General features: G+C 41.9%; 1 protein-coding gene across 3 annotated transcripts in view; it reads left to right on the forward strand.

The window, feature by feature from the left end:
• The window catches only part of LOC117266222 (sodium bicarbonate cotransporter 3-like), a 69809-nt gene that overhangs the window by 22317 nt on the left and 25391 nt on the right, over positions 1-22101 (forward strand). The window contains exons 1-6 of one of the 3 annotated variants that reach the window (XM_078171278.1): positions 657-1014; positions 11884-11965; positions 14271-14411; positions 14503-14641; positions 15349-15509; positions 16217-16405. In XM_078171278.1, the coding sequence (XP_078027404.1) occupies positions 958-1014; positions 11884-11965; positions 14271-14411; positions 14503-14641; positions 15349-15509; positions 16217-16405 (769 nt within the window). In that variant the 5' untranslated portion in view covers positions 657-957. Of the gene's footprint in view, positions 1-656; positions 1015-11883; positions 11966-14270; positions 14412-14502; positions 14642-15348; positions 15510-16216; positions 16406-19327; positions 19701-22101 lie in introns of those variants that run through there. The other 2 variants (XM_078171279.1, XM_033641281.2) reach the window with 2 other exon arrangements.

Genomic DNA, 22101 nt, shown 5'->3' on the forward strand with positions numbered 1-22101 from the left:
TAGACGGAGAGAAAAGAGAAATCTGACAAAATCAGAATCAGCAGGTTGGACATATAGCTCAGCCAAATCTGCAATGGTGAACAAAATTTCCAATCAGTGCATCTTTTAACGCAGCATTAGGATTCGGTTTTGTCTTGAGACTTGTTGACTTGGGACGTGACTTCAGACTTATTTTCTTGACTTGGGTTTTGCCATGGGACTTGTTGGTACTGAGGTTTCTACCATTTTTTTCCCCGTTAAAGGGTTTTTTTGGGGAGTTTTTCCTTATCCGCTGTGAGGGTCCAAAGGACAGAGGGATGTCGTATGCTGTAAAGCCCTGAGAGGCAAATTGCGATTTGTGATATTGGGCTTTATAAATAAAATTGATTGATTGATCGACTTGGGTCTCACTTTTTAAATATAATACAGATGGATACAGTGCACCGTGTGTCAGTTTCTAGGTGCAGAACTTTATGTAAATGTGCAGACTCATCAGAAGCATCAGAGTTTGTTAGTTAAAGTACTTCAGGGTCGTTTCAGTTCAGTTGAGTTTGTCAGTTTTGTCTCTGTTGGTGTTTTTCCTGCTCAGAAATGTGGATGACTTGTTGATCAGATGCCCCGCCTCCTGTTTTTTTTTTTTTTTCTTGTCTGCTGCTGCGTGTGCAGACTTCCAGGCTGCTGTTGGCTCTGACAAGCGCTCAGTGAAGCAACACACTTGGCTATAAATACACGAGTCGTAGCCGAGGCTCTGCCTGCAGCATAGCGTCTGTATTTACATACTGAACCTGGACAACTCGCAGAGCCACTCACAGCTGTTGACAGTCAGTTTGTGTCTGAGCGGCTGGATTTATCTTCTACCCAGCTTTTAAAACTGTGGCGAGTTCACTGCCAGAGCATTTTCTGTTGTTTTGGACTTTGAGAGTTTTTTGGAATTTGAGTTAATTTGACCCAGGTGGTTGTGTTTTGGACCGAGCAGCTATGGGAGACTTTTGGGGAGATATTGCCAGTCAGAGGGTGGCCAGGGCGATGTCAGTGGTATGTATCTGCTGTCAAAAAACACTCTTTCTCTCTCAGGTTGTCAGTAAAGTTTGTGGCGGGAGCCTCACATGGCTTCACTTTACTCACAGATATAATTAGAGACAAGTCACTGATTGTTTAGTGCCAATAACTGCACACAGAGCATGACTGATGTGTCGTACTTCATTCAGGCTCATGAAACGTTTGAGGAAATGAGGCCGTTAAACAGGAAAAGAGAGATCAGAGCTGATCCGTCATGTGCAGAGACAAAGTACACAGGACAGACGCTCATGTACAAACATCCAACCTCTGAGTACACAGTAAAAGCTGAACAATGCAAAATGTTCCGTTACTGCACAGAATCACAAATCTGCCAGTTAGTTTTAGATTTATCGATGGATTAATTATTTGGTCTGTCCAAAAAAAGCTCAAGATGACAGTCCAAACTGTCACTGAGATTTATCCTCAGTTGACTATTTGCTTTATGAACCAACCATTTCAGCTCTACACAAATTTGTTAGAGCTGTACAGTCTGCACAACCTGCGATCATTGTAAGACCCTCAATTCAGAGACGGCAACACTACAACTAACAGGCAGTAGATGTCATATCTACAGAGTAGCCAGAAAATACTACAGGGACATCAAACTGGGGAGAAACAGCCATAATATTAAGTTTAAAAAAGGCACTAAGTAAACTTAATGTGTAAAGAGTTTTCAAACAGGGTGTAACAGACTTTTCAAGTGTTAAAATCATCTTAAATATTTTCTTAAATTTCTTAAAGGCCCTGAAACTAGGGATGCACGATATTGGATTTTTGCAGATTTCCAATTTGTAGATATATAACAAGTCATTTGGCTGATAACCAATACCTATATTAATATATCCACTTTTTTTCCCACGTGGAATTAACATCATATTATACATACATACCCACCAGCAGATGGAGACATGAAATACTGTTCAGTGTCTGTAATATTCATTTATTGTGCGAAAAAAGAAGAAGCATGTTGGCCGATCCTGATAGTTCATTTTAAAGATATGCTGATATTATCGCGCATCCCTTCAGTAATCGCTGAATGAGCAGCGGTGGCTAGCTAACTAGTGTAGAATGAATACCTTATTAGCTTTGTTCTTATTGTGATACAGCGTAGTGCTAATACTAGGACTGTCCCAAATACCATTGTTGGGGTTTTGTGATAATTACCATGTATAAATATTCATTTTAAAGCCAATATCGGCCGATACCGTTGATGTACCCATATTATCGTGCATCCCTACCTGAAACACCCAGTCGACAGTCGACCATCGGTCATTGTCGAGCTGTCGCTGAGTGTCTGTCGCTGTTGTCTTTGCGGTGCGTCCCGCACTGTGGGCACTTGTTGGCCTCCGTGGCCTTTTTTTTTTTTTGGGTGATTCAGCATGTTGACGGCGAAGACAAACTGAAGTGAGGAAAGTAAACAAACAGTCAAGAGGGAGTGAGACCAAAACAAACTTGTAACATAAGATCAGATTATTTTTCTTAAGCCATTGACCTTTTGAGCAGAAACTATGGATGCACGATCATCTCGGCATGGATTGTGTTATTATTCACTGACCCACAGTAAATATGCTCTGTTCTTTATCGTTCTAATGTGCTAACAGGCTAACTAGCATCAAGACGGTCTTCTGGTTTCCCTTTTTGAATGACGAGTTCAGACGATGCCGTCTACTGGTTTGGAGAGTTATTTCCTTTCACACAGGCCTAGAACGTACGTGGTGGTTGGCTGTCGGCTGTAGTCTTTGCGATGTGTTCAAGCACAACTTTTTGAACAAGACATTGGCAGCGTGAGGACATGAGGCGACGCAGCAGTCAGTTTTCATTGATGCTTGTTCTTTGAAATCGGTTTGACTTGTCTGGGCCTTTATTATAATAATAATAATAATAATAATAATAATAATAATAATAATAAACAGGGTTTTTTTATTAGACGTTAGAGATGATCCGATATACACAAAGAGAGCAAATCATCATACACATATGGAATCAATGAAATTTCCTTGCACAGCCACAGGTAGTCAGGTGCCAATCTGGAAATCTATTGGTTAAAAAAAAGAAGAAAACAATGTTTTTCTTCCTTTACCTCTGGAGGCACAGCCCAGGGACTAACGGAAGTGCAGGGGCCTCGGCGATCGCTCACGCCCTTCACTTCCAGTGGTGCCCCCAGAGAGTCGCCGTGTTGTTTACAAATACTTCGGGTAGAAAACCAGCAGAGTTTAGCTATATATCACATTTTTCACATCACTATATCACCGTGTAGACTAATCTTATGTTTGTTAAGTCTATAAACACAATGATTGAACAAACGTTAATATTTCTGTGTGCACGCAATTAACATGGTTATCGTAGATTAGCTGGGCTAACCGTTAGCTGTTAACGTTAAAACGTTAAAACATCAGTGGCTGCAGCTGACAGGGACAGTTAGCAAAGCTAACAGCAGGACGTCATCTGTTAAAAGCCTCCCGTTGTCGGATACAACATGAAACTACTCCAGTTAGCTCAATCATGTTGTAACTAAGACATCCGCTGGGAAAAAAAAAAAATTTGCGATGAGACGGCGTTTTGGGTGGAGCGGTCGCTATGGACGTGGAGCCCCCTCCATTGTGATTGGCTAAAGCACAGCATCGTTCAAACTCAAAGGCCCCCCCCCCCGGAAAGATTCTTTTAGGGTCGGAAATCACTGTCCATCATTTATTTTAAACTTCTTAAAGATGGAATCTAAAAGTAAACTGAGCTCAGAAATACTCTGACTGCCATCGTCACAAGGATCCAGAGAGCTTTGACTCGAAGGTCAGACGAGGACACATTGTGTACAGAATCTCCCTTCACACTTAAGACGTTTCCAAATCTGAAAAGTGATCATCAGATTCCTCCGGCCCAGACTTTATTTTTAGAGTCCTTTAAAAGACGTGATGTGGTTTGGACATCCAGTTTAGTCTTTCCCCTTTCCAGTCAATGTCGTCTTTGTCTTATCGTCTTCATTCAGTGAAATAACGTGCACACACAGAGATCTGCCTCAGACTGCTGCTCTTACAGAAAACTCCTTAAATTACTGACAGATTGATTTGTGGTCACATTTTACTTGAGGTTTGTTCACATTCTGTCACCTGGTATGAACAGGACAGCTAACGAAGACTGGTGAAACTGCAGAGATACATAGACGTGGCCCTGGTACAGTTAGTGTTTGCATGTATGTGCATATTGCTCTGTTTTTTTTCTTAAATAGTGAACAGACGCAGAATCACACCTAACAACCACATGTGTATTTGTTATATCATCAGCAGCTGTTTTACTGGAGGTCAGGTGGAGTTTCAGTTTCTGTTGTCTTGGTTTTCTGCAAACAGAGTGAACTGCAGGGCAGAGATACAGCAGGAGGTGAGTTAGGAGGATTTTACTCAGCGACCGGAGCTCAGGTCCAAATACACGTGATCACAAAGTCCGGTTTGTCTGATTAGTGTAAACGCTGTGAATTGTCCCTGCGCACGTAAATCGATTTGAAAAGGTGGTCTCAAGTACAGTTCATGTGCACTCAGGCACAGTTTGCATGAGGTGTGAAAAAACGAACTGTACCAAAACACAGAAGTGGAAAGTCGTTAAATGTGAGTAGCAGTCAGAGAGTAGTGTTGCAATGGCAACGCCTCCAGTCTCCTCTGAAATCTGTGTGAAGCTCCTACTGATCCAACACATGCTCACATCCAACTTGTCAAATACCAACACTTGTGCAGTGGCCCTAAACATCAGACTGTGACACCCTAGGAACTCCTCTGATGTTGGTTTTGAACGTTCAGGGACAGTGTGTCAAGTTTTGCTCGTAACACGTGTCGTGTGTTTTCAAAATACACTTGGAACATTGGTAACAAACTTTGGGCCGAATTCACAAAGAATGAACTGCGGCCGCTGATAGCACCTTGAATTGCACTTCATTTGCACCTGCAGTTTGTTCCGTCTTAACGTCCTATTCACAAAGGATATTGCGCTAATGATATACCAGCGCAAACACGCCCACAAAGTTTGGCAGCTGAGTGCAGTTTGCCCCTGATTTGCCCCTGATTGCAATTACCCACATGGCAAAGTATAAATGCTGGCTTTGCGGCAAGAACACCGTGGCAGAACAATGGCAGCTAGGAAGAGAAAGATGAAATTTTCAGAACGCGAGCTTGAGGTCCTGACCGAGGAGGTGCGAACCCATTCTTCAAAACTCCAGGCAAGAAATACAACGGCTGGAGAAAGAAACTGTATTTGGGATTTGATATCCCAGTCTGTGAGTTCCATAGGAGTTTTCAAACGCACGCCATCGGAATGTAAAAGAAGATAATGCCTCACAAGCTGCACAAGCGTGTGGCTATTAGCGCTGGTATTAGTTAGGCTAATTAGACTTTGTTTGGCAAAGTACTGAATACTGTATACCCTCATGTAGTGATGTCTGCTGGTGAGTCAGTCTAACAGTGTCAGATGGGTTGAGGCTGTGGATATGACCCAGTTTGACCATTTTATCACTATTCCCTCTCACTTGTAGCTGTTTTTTCGTTATCTTTTGAATTTAATATGAATTATGGAACCGTTTTTGTTCACGTTTGTTTCCCCCATTTCGTAAAATAAATTATTGAAAGTTGCTTTTGAAGTGCGTTTTGAGAACGACCGCAGACTGTCACCTGTTCAACGCATCAGTATCTTCGGATGCCATTAAAGTAATAATGATTATAATAATAATGTCAAAATAGTATTTACAGACTGATTTAACAGACGATCACGATCACTGGAAAGTCTGGCCGAGAGGCTTCCACAGAGGAGCGCCCAGTTTACACCAGCTTTCTAAAGATGTTATTTACTTCACTCAAACTGTGTGTGGCTATTAGCGCTGGTGTTAGTGAATTAGATGTTGTTTATCAATGAGGCTCATTTGCATAGAAAGGGGCAATTTTTCCGCCAAATATATGCATAATACCTCATTTAAATATGTGCAAATAACACCGGAGCACTGAGACGCAATCTGCTTGGCAGCGCAGTTAGTGGAGCATTTCACCCTCTGCGCGTGCTTTGTGAATTAGACGGTATCTGTTTGCTCCATTTTTACCGGTTTAGCAGCCGGAAAAGCCACGCAATCCTTTTGTGAATTTGGCCCTTTGTTTTTTTGGTTTACTTCCTTAGGTTTAGGCAAAAAAAGTATGTGTTTAGGCTAGGGAAAAACTATATTTATAATTATCATTATTGTATATTTAATATCATGTTACAGAATTATTAAAAAATTCTAAGCTCTTTTTTCCAGGTCATTTTCTTGTTTGTTTTTTTTTATTTTATTTTTTAAAAAAAATTCTTGTTTTTAATTTTCACTTTTTGCCAATGTCATGCTATTTTTTAAATTTTTTCTTACATTGCTCACTGCGTTCTTCCCGTGTTTTTGAAAGAAGCCAAGGCAATTTGCTCAGGTTTCAAAGGGTTAGAATAACAAAATTTGATGTAATGTCACGTAATGCACGTCACATATGTCACGTGACATGACGTGAAATAACTTGATAACTTTTGGCAAAATGGGAAAAGACCAGCGGCCTCTTGGGTGAGAGTCCTGACTTTGTTTGACCCATCCACCTCCCTGCTCTTCAAATAATGCTGCTGCTTGGTGCGTCTCATACCACCGCTACAGGGTGCCTTGTGCATTGGTATCTGATGCTGACGGCCGCTGACTGAGGATCAGTATTTGACGAGCTGGGAGTGAGACCCGGTTGGCTCATCCCTTGAACTGCATAGCTATGGGTGACTACGTTGAGAGGCAGGCAAGAACGTTGTTCTTGACATCGTCTCCAAAATGTAAACAGCAGTAGACGAGATGTAAAGGTCGACTACATCGTATGGACTTCAGATCATGTGATTGGCGAGCTTTTCTACACTGCAGCAACAACTTAAGCAAAAGTCAAGTAAATGATGACGCAACTGTACAAAACAGTATTAGCGATATCCACTAATATCAGCGGTGTGAGAGTCGGGGGGCAGCCGTGCTCAGGCACAGTGTAACTCAGTAAAATGTGAACATTCAGACATAAAACACATTGAGATCATTTAGTGAGACTTACACTTCCTGAAGATATCAGTATCTCTGATGTCCATCCAGAATAATCGTCCAGAAATCCACTGAGAAATCACAGGAAAAAGAGGCAACATTTTGCCGTCCTCCATTTTCACACTAAAGTCAGATTTCACAGTGAACTGATAAAATGCAGCAGAAGGAAAAAACTCAGAGATCCACTTTGAACTACAGGGACGTTGCTCCTGATGGGATTTATATCTGAGAAGGACAAACAAGTTCATAGAAAACCTGGGGGGTCATGTGGCTGCAGTTACTCCCGGGGGGGTGTCGGTTGGTCGGCACAGCGTTTGGTTGATATAATAACAAATGATGCGATGACAGGATGGAAGGAATCCTCTGAGCTGTGTGATACCACCAGTGGGACTGTGAAATCCTTATCAAACCTCGATGAAGCGCACGGATCACGTCACTCACAGTTTATTTGGCCTGGATATTGGCTCATCTACGCTTTCACTACATCGGCACAAAGCGCCAGGCGGTGCTTCCCATCGGGGCTGAAAGGCCGTCTGGCACAGACGAGCTGGACGCTGTTTCCTCCTCACATCTTTTGTTTGACAGTTTGATTACCTTCTGAAGGGCAGGAATGCAACACACACCACGCTTCCATCACCGCTGTAATGACATCATTAATTAGCTGCCTGCGTATCAAATACAAAGTCACTTTAAGTGGGAAAGTTTGCACAGGGAGTCAAGAACTCGACAACAGGATTTGGAAGAGGATAGTTGTCACTGCCTGAGAGGTGAAGTTTATTCTTGGCATCATTATGTGTAATGAAATAAGGTCAAGGTCCACTTAGTGGCTTTAAAAGCCTTCAGCGAGAGTCTGACCGATTAAACCGGGCGGATCGATCTTTCTGCAGATATTAGCTCATCACAGATATAATGGGAGCCGTAACCAGGGCGGCACAATAAACCCTTTTTAGAAAATGTCATTGTGATGTCAACTTGTGTGATAAACACATTGCAAAAGACCGAGATATGGCGGTCAGGGATTTTTGAGTAAATTGAAAGAGAGCATAACTATCATTATTTGTTTTATTGATGCCTTTTGTGTTCAGTTCAATTAGTTTAATAAAAGAATGTTGGAAATTTCATTTAGATTTAAATTAAGTTTTAATTTATTTAATTAAATTTCCTTTATTTTTTTTTTATTTCCACAAGCATTAGTTGTATTTTCGCCCAATGCTGAGAGCAGCAGAAAGGCAGAACAGAGCACACTATAATATCTGCTCATGTAGTGTGAGTAATATTATTGCAATATTAAACCATGTTATCCCATATATCGTCATATCTTGCAGCTCTATTTTTAGGGTTGCAGCGGTATATCGTGATATTGATGATTATCATATCATGTCCATTTGCTTATCACTGATTTTTTTTAAAAATGCAACTGGATGGAGAATTTCAACTTTATTTTACTTTTTGCATAAACTTCCATTTTTAAAAAAATGTTTTCAAGTTTCCCTCATAGTAATAAAATGTTTGTTCAACAAAGAATAGCCGCTCTATTTTCATTCCTTTAAGGCTCATTTTGACTTATAATAATAATTCTTTAATACCGTGATACTGTGGAACGGGTTATTTTCTGAGATGGTTATCTTACCGTGAAAATCTCAGACCGTTGTATAAACATATAAACAACCCAAATCCCAAAAAGTTGGGACACTGTAAAATGTAAATAAAAACATAATTCAGTCTCTTACAAATCCTTTTATTTACTTATATGCAGTTGAACGCAGCACAAAGACAAGATATTAATGTTCAAACTGATAAACTTCATTGTTTTTTATAAATATAAACTCATTCTGAATATGATCTCTGCAACATGTTTCCAAAGTAGCTGGGACAGGAGCATGTTTACCACTGTGTGACATCACCTCTTCTTTAAACAACCTGACTGTTGGAGTATTTCCTGTTTGATATCCGACGTTGCTGTCATATGTTGTGCTTCATCATGTTCTACACACGTTCAGTGGGAGACAGGTGTGGACTGCAGGCAGGTCAGTCTGGTACCTGCACTCTGTCACTACGAAGCCACGCTGTTGGAACACGTCACAGTGTGTCTCATCGTCTCGCTGGAATAAGACGGGACGTCCCTGAGAAAGACGTCGTCTGGATGGCAGCATATGATGCTCCAAAACCTGTGTGTACCTTCCAGCATTCATGGAGCCTTCACAGACGTGAAGTTACCCATGATGCACCTCCATCCCATCACACATGCTGGCTTTGAACTTTGAGCTGGTAACAGGACGTCCATGATGGACCGATCAGACCACTTTGTGTCGGTCCATCTTAGATGAGCTCGGGCTCAGAGAAGTGGGCGGCGCCTGGTAGAGTCTGAACTGTCATTGGTAGATGCAGCGATGTGTTTACTGACAGTGGTTTTCCAAAGTGTTCTTGAGCCCATGTAGTAATATCCTTTATGCAGTCATGTCAGTTTTTGATACAGTGCTACCTGAGGGGTCAAAGGTCATGGACATTCAGTGTTTGTTTCCAGCTTTGGCCCTTACGTGCAGATTTCTGCAGATTCTTTGAATCATTTGACGTTATTATGGATTGTAGGTGGTGAAATCATTATGTGCCTTCCAACTGTGCATTGACAATTGTTTTTAAACTTTTGGACTGTTTGCTCACATAGTTTTTCACAGAGTGACATCCTTGCTTGTGAACATATGAGCCTTTCAACCATGCCCCTTTGTACCCAGGAATGACGCCTTAATTTTTCGACCTGTTTACCTGTGAAATGTTCCAAACAGGTGCTTTTCGAACATTCAGCAACTTCCTCAGTTGTTTGTTGCCTCTGTCCCAACATTTCTTGGAACGTGTTGCAGCATCAATTCAAACACAAGTCATTACAAATACAGTTTATTGTGATGCTTTTATAATTTCACTGGTGAAGTCTGCACAGAGAGGTTGGTGACATCATGATGAAACAGACTGCATGCAGGATGTTGAGTTGTGATTGTCTCTGAATGATCTCCTGGGTTCTGAATTCTGAGTCACAGCCATCTGTTTACAGTTCACTTTGTTAAACTTGTGTTGTCGTGGTTTAAGCTGTGCAGTGGTGTGTTTAACTGGATGAAACTGGTGTATACAGCTGTGGTGAAGGTTTAACATCAGGGCTGCAACTAACAGTCATTTTCATTTTCCATTAATCTGCCCATTATTTTCTCAGTCTGATCATTTTGTCAGTAAAATATGAGAAGATAGTGAAACCTGACCTTCTGTGGAATTTCCCAGAGCCCAAAGTGATGTGTTCACATTTTTGGTAATTGCTGTCATTTCCCTTTTTCCAATTTATTTTAGCTGAATTTCACAATTCTCCTGAGTTGATTGGAGAGTTCAGATCACTTCCAAATGGTCTGTTTTATCTGTCCAAAACTGCTCAGTAGGGGTGGGCGACATGGCTCTAAAATGATCCCATGATATTTCAGGGTATTTTTGCGATAACAATATTCTTGACGATGTGACAAATTAGTAAAAATAGATTTAATGATTCATTTAAGAACATATAGTTACATCAAAATAAATGATGTAGTTTTACAGTTTGCTTCAAATATTCAGTAAAAACTAAAGAAAAATGATCTATAATGACACTGTGCTGCTGCCAGAGGAGCCGCTGAATGAGTTCCCTCTGATCGTCAACGAGATGATATGAGACAAACCAGCTGTTCAGTTTATCATCATGTTCGACATAAAAAAACATCAAACTCACATTTAAGAAAAAAAGCAAATGTTGGTTGATGTCTGACACTGCTGCAGCTCTGGTTTACATGTGTGATGTCAGATGTGTCTGTGCAGTGGAGGTTCAGAGGTGGGACTGTGTCTTTAAGCCTTCCTGTGTGTGTGTGTGTGTGTGTGTGTGTGTGTGTGTGTGTGTGTGTGTCTGAGCTATCTGTCAGCATGCTGCTGTACAAACAGACAGCAGGCTGTGAGCTCAGAGTCACAGCAGAGTTATAACCAACCAGCATGGAGCTGCACTTCCTGTCTGACACACCGCACACACCCGAGCACCGCAGCTCTCTTAGTGTGTGTGTGTGTGTGTGCGACCTGCAGTCTGCGTGTTGTCCTGCTCACTTCTGAGCTTCACTTCACTCTCATCATGTTTATTTGATTAGCTCAGTCTCTCGGTCCATCCAGCTGCCGACGGATCCTGATGTCCAGCTGTCAGAGCACTTCCTGTTGACATCAGCATTGACAGTGTAATGAGTCACGGCTGCAGGCGGAGCCAGGCAGACTTTGCAGCAGCTGCACAGTTGAGAAAAACAAACAGTTTAATTGAGTTAAATTTGTGATGTTAGATTCATTTAGTAGATGCTCTTGTCAGAGGTGACACACCGGGGTCAGATCAGGGTTCAGTGTCTCACTGAAGGACACTTTGACATGTGGACAGGAGCAGCTGGGGGTCGAACCGACAACCTTGTGAATATTTCATGAATGTTTTGGGGAACTGTATGTAATTGTAACGGTTGCAAAATCTCTAACAGTGGACTCATTTCTTGTGTTGCACGGAGTATAGAAGCGTTTGACCAGACCCCGCTGTGAAGCTGTTTTGTTTTTAGTTTGAAACCACCATAGTTCAAACCCACACGTAGTCGCTGTCTGTGTCCGTGTTTACAGGTCAGTGGAACATTATGAAACCCACAGCAGGTCACCGTCAGTTCAGTGTGTCTGAGGATGAGAGCTGCTTCTTGTCAAATCAAAACACCTTCTCTTATTAACACGTTCATCTCCATTATGTTTTTTTTTTCTTGTGTGTGCTGCAGGGGAACGATGAGGAGGCGGTGTTGGACCGGGGCAAGACCAGCTCCACCAGCTACACCAAATTTGAGACGGAAGAACTGGAGAGTGAGTCCTCCGTGTATACACACACACACACACACACACACACACACTGTAGCTTCGGTCTGTTTACAGTCAAACTCAAAGTAGCAAAGATGATGTATTTATACACACACGTCAGTCTGCTGCTGGTATTTTGAGAACATTAAAAAGTCTGATGATCCAGCAGGAGCGAGTGGAGCAAACATTATACTTCATTCTAATATGAACTCAACAGAAAGGCCCAGTGTAAAACCAAAATGCATCAAAATGGAAATTAAAAAAAAAAATCTGCAGTTATTTATTGTCTTACGGTTGAAATACATTGGGCTCTAAAGCAACATGTTATGTAGGCAGAGTAGAGCGGGTTTTTACTGACTCCTCTGCTGCCAGCCTCACTGTGCATTTTGAGTTTTGTCAAGTGATAATGCAGATAGTTACGCGGGGTTTGGAGGTGTAGAGGCTGCATTAAGTGACACTGAATTAATAAACTGCATCTTTTTACCTACAGGACGCATTGATTTACTGATAATAAACTATCTTTGTATAGCACCTTTCAAAACGCAGTTAAAAAGTGCTTTACAGAACCGAATAAAAGACAAAGCAAATAAAACAGGATAAAAACAACAAATACAGAAAACACAAGAAAGTTAAACATGCAATAATAACGCAGTTAAAAATCACTTTAATCAACTTCAATTAAAAGCCTGGTCCCAGTTCAATGCCAAATCTCTTTTACTAGCCTGTTGTGGCTCCACATTTTGACAAATAAAGGCCTGTCTCAATAGGCCCGTTTCCACTGAAGAAGTTCCTGGTACTATTTGGGGGGCAGGAACTTTACAGGAACATCCTCTCACTCGGCCCTCTCAACCGCCGTGTCTCCACTGAGAGGGCAGAGTAGGAGGAAGGTTCCTGTAAAGTTACTGGGCTCTGAATGTGACATAATCATTGCGCAACCATTTACCGGGGCGACGCAGCAAATGCCGGCTATTTTGTCACTTTCTGTTGACATCACATCCCGCCTCGAGTATATCCAATCAGCACCAAGTAAACCCCAAGCCCCAGCCAGGAGTTTCTCGGGGCCGTTCTGAGTACCTACTCCGAGGCAGGGACTTGTTTAGCCCTGTAAAAGTTCTGGAACTCTGTCCTTCGGGGGTGGTTCCTGCGGTGGAGACACACACCAACGGCCCCGGCCCCGTAAAATTACCCCGAAGTTCCTGCGGTGGAAACGGGCCTAATTAGAGGCCTGGTCTGCTTACCATTCAGATGTATAAAACCGGGTTGTTGGCTACCTCAGATTATGTGTCTATTATTTTATTACCCTGTAAAGTTTTTCACATTCCTTCAGTCTGTAAGGGTCCTCAGATCAGAGGAATCAAAAGGGTTTTTCATTAAAATTAATCCAAGTTGTGAGGATTGTTTTAACAGGATAAAGTGATGTTGTGTCGGTGTGATGTTGTGTCGGTGTGCCGTGCGGTAATCCTCTCTGATTGATGATTTATAATTGATATGTTATCTGAAGCCTAATAAACAGTTTGATTGTATTTCCTGATCTTTGCTGAGCAACAGTTTTGTGTGATCAGAATTGAAGGCCTGTCCCAAATACAGGCCTGTTGGGTTCAGTGATTTAACAATAGCCTGGGCTATTAATTGAAGTTTTATGAATATATTGACACTCGGGCTGGGCAACAAATTAATAACATTGATATTGTGATACGAGACGAGATTTTGTCCCAGATTTTGGATAAGGTAATATCCTAAGTGTTCTCTTTTTGCTTTAAAGTAAATGGTGTCATTTTCTAAACTTACCGCACTATATGCACATTACCGATGATTATTTATCAAAAATCTCATTGTGTTATATTTTGTGAAAGCACCATTCTGCAGTCAATCCTAAAATATCGTTGCAAAATAGACAGCAAGGTATTTGGTCAAAACAACATTGTAATATTTGATTTTCTCCATCTGACACAGACCTGCTTCTGTTAAAACAAAAAAACATCCGGATGATCAAAATCAAACTTTAAATTAACTTCAAGTCGATGCAGATCATCATGCTCTCACAAAAATCTGTAGTCTGTCTAAGTTGATTAATATTCTTTTCATTTGTAGTATTCATCATTTGTATCAGTAGAAGCTGGAATATCAACATGTAAATATATTTTCATGGATTATTTAGAAGGCGTTTTTACTTTTGTTTCAGTGATGCTCTGACATCTATGTGACAATTTGTTGACAGAAGTTTTTTATGTTAGAAAACGATGATCACCTGATCAGAAAATTACCTGATTGTTTCAGACTGGGCTGTGTAGTGACTTTTTCCCTCCGACAGGTCACAGAGCGGTGTATGTCGGCGTTCACGTTCCTTTGGGCAGAGAGACTCGGAGGCGTCACCGTCACCGAGGACATCGACATCACCGGAAACGACGGGACCGCTCAGATCGGGACGATGGACGAGAGTCGCCCTCGAATGGTCCGTCCAGTTTCAGTGACAATATTTAATCACGCACGCACACACTGATTATTATCTACCCGATAAAGAGTTAGTTGTTGTGTTCCTGCAGACACGCCATCTCAGAGAGTCCAGTTCATCCTCGGGACGGAGGACGGGGACGAGGAGCACATCCCCCACGACCTGTTCACCGAGCTGGACGAGATCGCCTTCAGAGACGGAGACTTCCAGGAGTGGAAGGAAACAGCCAGGTGGGGACACACTCAACAACATTTTATTATTCAGGATGAAGCTGCAGCGTTTGTCTCGCTGTGTTTTCCTCTTTTGTTTTTCTTTTAGGATTTTAAAACGCTTTGTTTTGCAGAACGCTCAATTATCTTTTATTGGAGCATTTAATCTGAGATGATCCCCATGACTTCCCCTGTGTTTATAATAACATACTTTATTCAGAATAACACACCTGGCGATGCTTTCACTGGTAATCCTTTGTTCTTCAGGATTTATCATCTGAGCGTTGAAGTTGTTTCATCTTCCTGCAGGAGTCTTTGTCAGCTCCTGAACAATCACTTCATAAATCCAGTGGATTTGTTTTGATATTTCTAAGTGATCATAACGCCTGTGTGACTAAACTGGATTTGCACAGATGTGTTTGGTCTTTATTTTTCATGCCTGGATTGTTTCACATCAGGAGCCAAACTGAAGTGAGGAGGAGAAACTTGTGTTGGATGATCCTAACCAAACTAAACAGATCCTGCGGAGTAAATCTGATCTGAAAGCCTCTGAAACAGCAAACGTGACAGGAAATGCCACATTTGTTGTAAGAATTATTATATTTTCATGCAGCAGAACAGGCCTGACGTGACACTTTACGTTAGTGCAGTCTTAGGGGTGCTACCAAAGCTGTTAAATGCACCTGTGCTCCAGTATGTGACGTTAAATCTCTTCGTTGTGTTTTCAGGTGGCTAAAGTTTGAGGAGGACGTAGAAGACGGAGGTGAGCGTTGGAGTAAACCGTATGTGGCCACGCTGTCCCTTCACAGTCTGTTTGAGCTGCGTTCCTGCATCCTGAACGGCACCGTGCTGCTCGACATGAGGGCCAACACCATCGAAGAGATTGCAGGTCAGCACGCTAACAAACACTGTGCTGATGTGTAGTCCAGAGCTGTTCATCTATTCTGTCTGTTCTGTAGTTGCTTCATGGCATGTCACCGTAGCAGAGCAGGAGTCATTGTGAGAGTGAGATAGGCTTAGACATACATAATAATGGTAGTTGATTTTATTGCTTTGCATGATTTGGCCAAAGAGAACAATTTGATTTTAAACCAAAGAGGATCAAGAATTGAACCCTGGGGAACTTCAGAGTAGAAAAATCTGAAAACACTGTTTATGTATTTTAGTGTTTAAAAAACTATTGAAAATATGCCACCATAGCAGAGCAGGAGTTATTGGCTGAGTAAGACAGACTTAGACATCTACATAATAATGATAGTTGATTTTATTCTTTTGCATGATGTGGTCTAATTTGTGCATGCAAAATAAAGGAGGACCGAGTATTGAGCCCTGGGGAACTCCACAAATCATGGTGGTCCACTTGGATGCATAGATGCAGAGTGAAACAAAAGCAAGTTCTTGTTGTGGAGGTTTTACTCAGCACTAAACCAGGACTTGGACTGAAGTCTTACCTGAATCTGTTTTTAGATGAATTTCACTCAGGAGTTGTCAAAATGATCTGAATGGTGTGAAATGTGCGAACAGACTGAGTGTTAATTTGAATAATGATATATTTACCATGTCGGCTAACCACCTGTTGTTCCTCCTCACGTGCAGACATGGTGATTGACAGCATGCTGGCTTCAGGTCAGCTGGAGGAGGGCGTTCGAGAGAAGGTGAAGGAGGCCATGTTGAGGCGTCACCACCATCAGAATGAGAAGAAGCTGAGCAACCGAATCCCGCTGGTTCGATCCTTCGCTGACATCGGCAAGAAACACTCTGACTCCCTTTTATTGGAACGCAACGGTGAGACCGTGGTTCCTCTTGTCACTTCACTTTTTTAAACATTAAATATGAAATCTGCAGACCTGCAGGATGGTCTGAGTCTTTAGTCCCCATGTGGATTGTGTTGATTCACAGGAAAAGATAACGTGTGAACGTTTTGACACATGGTGACCTTGGAGTTATCAGGTTCCACTGAGAGCTGACAGAAGACTGTGATTTCTTTTTTTTTTCTTCAGACAGATCTATATAATTTTGTCAAACTTTGTTATTATGTGCAAAATAGATGGTTAATTACTTATAAAAGTTATGATTTAAGATAGCTGACCGTAAAAACAATTTTTAAAAAAGGGTTTTTGATTTTAAATGAACGGTTTTCACTTTCAGTTTTTTCGAGTCATACATGTAATAAAGTTAACAAAACAGTCCGTACTCATGTTCCACTTACTGACTTTTAATTCAGCTTTCTACAAGTTATAAGTTTCAACATGTTCAAGTTATAAACAGTCACAAACCCACTTTGGAGCAGAGCTAAGTTAGCACATTGCTAAAATCTTTAGTGTTCAATGAAACCTACATTTGTCTCCTACATACTGTAGTTTTTGGTGTCATGTCTAAAGTTGTTAAAGTAAGTTGAGATACGAATAATAACTCTCATTCATGATTTCAAAATACATGAATTACTCTAAACTTTCACTTTGTAGTGACATAAGGAGGCATCGTGCAGATAATTCCTCATTTCAGCTAAATGAATCAGCTGGTCCTCGTCTATTGTGGCGCTTTCAAAGCCGGTGAGAGATATAAATTGAAAAACAACATCCGACTAAAGTTCAGCGTGAAACAGCACTTGACAGAGGCGACCGGTCGGCTTCAAATGTTGTCATATTGGCACATCATTGGTTTTCTTAAAAGACTAGCTCTGCCATGTCTCCTGTTGTCTCATATAAAAACCACATGAACTTTGAAGTAAATAAACACATTTTGTGCCGCTGGAAATCCACCTGACTCTGGTGATCAGCGTGGTAACTAACGGTAAAAATCAACATTCCTTTGAGTTAAAACGAGATAAAAATGACTCTGCTTCTGTGGCATTTGAAACTGTTATTTACAGTGTTGTCTATAATATCATCACGTTTTAGGTTTCAGAACACCTCCAACATGTTTCATCTCCTGGGCATTAACCGCAGTAACAGAGCAGCACTAAGATCTCAGCGAATAATTTTTTTAGTAGAACGTTTTCTTTCTTAAAATCATCTTAATAATAGTTTCATGTGAATAACAAGTTTTTGACAAATGTCAGATGGAACCACTTAATTCTCTGGTCACAATATTTTTATATTTAAATGAATATTCCCTGTGATTTTGGCACATTTTCGATAATATTTCTCTTTGAGTGTTTCTTGGCTCTTCATCTCTTTGTTGTGAGTTCTGCTGTTTTTGTTTCCAAGAACTCCTTCAATGTTTTTTGTCTCATCTTTCCTGATTGGTTGAGGTAACGGAGTGACAAGAGGATGGGGTCTCTGATTGGTGCATGGCATCGTGTCGGCATGGAAACGCTGTCGAGTTACAGAAAAGTTGTGTTGGTGTGTGATTTGAGTTTTGACCCAGATGTTGTCGTTTCTCACAGCTGATTAGTGTCACTGAGTGTTTGTCAGTGTTGATTCTCACCCGTCTGCAGCTGTGATGAGCTGAAACTGAAAAGTTAATTAATATTTACCTTCAGCCCGTCGGCAGCAGCAGGCTGGTCTTTTTCCTGGTGGTCAGCACTAACCTGAACAGACCTGCTGAGTCAGTGAGCTAATAACCAGCTAATACCGTTTGACGAGTCAGAGTTTTAATATCCGGACTCATAAATCCTGCTTGTGAGTGAGTGAGGAATGTCCTGATTCTGCTGATATAACCTGAAGCTCAGTCATGTTGAAACCTGCAAGTCAGTCTGCAGAGAGCGCACAGGAATCCTCCTGATGCAAGACGTGTTTGTGTGTGTGTGTGTGTGTGTGTGTGTGTGTGTGTGTGTGTGTGTGTGTGTGTGTGAGACGTGTGTGTGTGGCATTTCTAATTCTCTATCAGCAGTGTTTTATCTCTAACATCTGCCTGCACTTGATGTGGTTTCAACTAACTTTGTTTTGTCTGACGAAACACTAGTTTCACAAGTTTAAAAATGCAGTGATTAATATCAGTGAATAACTTTTTTTCTTGTGTGATCAGAAAGAGGAACATCAGCTGAGAAAACATGAGACACAATACCAAACACACTTTTAAAGAACTTGTATATTAAAAAGGGATGCATAGATTTATCGGCTGAACATCGGTGTGGGCTGATATTCAGCTTTTTGACTGCCGTAGGCCTGTCTGCAAATTAGATGACATTCAGCGATGGCAGTGGCCGATGTTTTTCTGTTGCGTCACATACATTTTGCGCAGGCTACAAAGCAGGGCTCAAAGCTAACAGCGTCCTGTCGTCTCAGGGACAATAGGAAAAGTGTTTGAGACAAAAAGAGTTCATCCCCGGGACAAAAGAGTGCAACAAACTCATTATCACACCCTATTGTTTCTCTTATAATGCTACAACAACGATGTCACAATGACATTATGTGATCAGCTGGAGGTGCAGCTGCCTCTCCCCCACAGGGCTGTAGGCTCCACAGGAGTGTAAAAATGTGTTTGTCTTGTTGTGTTATTGGGAGCCAGAATAGAAGGAGTCATGGCGCAAAACCAGCCGCCACTGCCCGTCAACAAAAACAAAGACAACTATGGTTAAATGTGATAAGACCAAAGGACTGGACGGAGGCCATCATCAAAAATGCTCACGTTTAATATCTTGTTACATTCACTGCGTCACCGATCAGCTCACACACACACTGACACTTAGATTGATTATATCCACCAGACTGATAGAAAAGTGAATCATCGTCCGTCAGCGTCTTTAAAAACCAGCATGAGCATCGTGCAGTCGTCCTGATGTTTCTGTCCTTTCACCTTCCTCTCTTCCTCTGCTCTTGCTCCTCTTCAGGGGAGGGTCTGTCCTCCTCTCATCTCTCCCCCCACCATCGCTCCACCTTTGAAGGCACCACCCCTCCTCCGTCCCCTCGTATGTCCCTCCCGTTCAGACGCTTCCTGTCTGAGCCCTGCCCACCCAGCCCCACCCCCTCCCTCCCCGCCGCCATCAGGGACGCTCCCCCATCAGACCACGTCGCCTCTGGAGTCCCACGTCGCTGCTCTGCTCCCGAGGTGGTGGTTTGTCCCCCTGAAGAGGAAGAGGAGGAAGTGTCCAAGACGGAGGACAAACAGGATCATCTGCTTCCTCACAGTCACTCAGGCAAATATCTGTCGGCATGGTGTGGCTTCAGACGTGACACTGAGCTGTGGAGTGTGACATGTTTTCATTCACAGAAATAGAATCAGAATAAAACTGCTCAGCTCTTCAGGGTGGAGCTGATGGAGCAGCTGTAGTGGGCTGAAGCAGAGAGTGAAGATGAGCAGCACTAAGAGTGAGGCCCTTAACCTCCCACTGCTCCTGTGGAGCTGCTCTGGGACCAGCAGATCAGACTGGTTGTACTGGGTAGCTGTGAATGTGTGTGCGTGTGCGCGTGCGTGCGTGTGTGAGAACAGGATGTTCCTGCTAACAAGTGTTGCTCTCAGTTAGAGCTGCAGTGATTAGTTGATCAACAGAAAATTGATTGGCTTTAATCACTCTATAATAGTTTTAGCCTCTTTTTTTTTTTAAAAAAAAGCCAAACATTTTCTGGTTTCATGCTTCTTAAGTTTCTTAATTTGATCCTTTTCTCTGTCACATATAATATTAAACTGAATAGTTTGGGATCTTTGGATTGTTGGTCAGATGAAACAGACCATCTAAAGATGCCGCCTCAGGCTCTGGGAAATGACCAACCTGCCCAAACGAACCGCACTGAGGGGGCAAACGAACTAGAGTTTGATTGAACTGAACCAAACAGGGCAGGTGTGAAAGCACCCTAAGAAACGTCTCCTACACTCATGATGTCTCCATTAACTCTGCAGCACCACAGTGACGAGCTTCCTCTGATGTGTTTCGTCCTCTGTTGAAACAGGAAGAAACAAATTATTAGACAGTAGAATAAAACAAAGGAAACTGTGACGCCTTTACACCTCGTTCACACACACAAACACACTGGCTCTGCTCCTTCAGACTAAAACAACCAAAGACACCTGGTGGAATAAACCAATGTGAGAAATGAACTGTCCAATCAGAGATGAGTATTTACTTGTATCTGTGAACACACTGTTACATAAAAGTGAGAGTTTCGTCAGACAGCTTCCTGTTAGTCCCTCTGTTCCTCATCTTCAGTGATCTGTGAAGGTGACATGAGGATGCTGACACATCACCATCATCATCAGACCTCTGACTCCTCGTCACTGAGTTACTTTATGTGCTGAAGAAGCTGACAGGTGTGAAACTTTAAAGTCCAAATCAACAGGAGGCAGTCAGCGAGCGCAACGACTAATGATGCACAGCGACATGCTGACAGTGTGAGTCAGAAAATATTAACTAAGAGAGGAAATTAATGGAGAGGAAATGGAAACTGTGAAGAGAGTAAGAGTCAGTTATAGAGACTGAAATGATTAATAGAAATGAACAACAACCACAGTTCTCATAAATGAGATGAGCCCAGAGGGGAAAATCAGGCAGCAGCAACACAAAGACAGAAATAAGTATGGATAAATAGAGAAGCATAAAATTAGAGGCAGATATAACCAGTATTAAAAGAGGAGTAAACACAGAATTGATTTAAACAAACAGATCAAAAACATCCTTAAGTCAGTAGAACTTGATTTTGTCAGCAGCAGACCACTGGAGCTCCTCCTCATTTTTGATCTTCTCAGACTCATGTTGCTCTAAAAACATTTCTCGGTAAAATATAAAAATATGTCCATCGATCAGACTGAGCGTTCTACATTCAAAGGTTAAAGTCAGATGGAGTTACATTTCACGGACTGTAACAGGACACGAGGCTGTGATGTCACACTAACTGTGTGTGTGTGTCTTCAGTCTCGTGTGCTGTCTTAGGTTAAAGCGTTCGGCCGTCATGTGGTTTAAATTAGCAGCTTCAGACTCAGCAGTGAAAATTTGTTTCAGCTCAGCAGTCTGACAAACAGGAATCATTAAAAAACCTGCAGCTCAGTTTGAGTTCGTTTAACGGGGACACATTAATAAATGTTTCTGTTTTTCATCTGTGGTCCAGGACAGAGTACAGATGTTACTGAGTCACTCTAAAAACAGATTGAAGATTAAAATACAAAATGATGGAGGCAGTGTGTGCAGAGCAAAGCCATGCTGCACCGATTTGTGTTTCCATTATCAGTTAAGACGCGCCGAGCTGCACCAGAGATGAACCTTCTCTCATGTTGGTCCAAAAGCCTGGCCGCCCTCAAACAGTTTCAAGTTGCAGTGAAATCTCACCAACCCCCAGCAACCCGCCTTCTCTCCCCAAACAAGCCGTGTGTGTTGTGAGACTCTCCTCACCTCTGTCTGCAGGAGACCAGAGAGAAAGGCATCTTTAAAAGTCTGTGTGTGTTCAGCTCTCAGTACGTCTGTAGCTTCTAACTGAACCTCTGTGGTTTGGAGTTTCTCTCCCGCATTCTGTTTTTACTTTACATATCTGCTTTATTTTACTGTTTCATGTTCGCTATCAGCCGTATCAGAAGTTGTGTGAAGTTGCTGCTCGAAAACTCAAAATTTC

The sequence above is a fragment of the Epinephelus lanceolatus genome, chromosome 10 (assembly GCF_041903045.1).
Source record: "Epinephelus lanceolatus isolate andai-2023 chromosome 10, ASM4190304v1, whole genome shotgun sequence".
In the NCBI taxonomy this organism is placed as follows: domain Eukaryota; kingdom Metazoa; phylum Chordata; class Actinopteri; order Perciformes; family Serranidae; genus Epinephelus; species Epinephelus lanceolatus.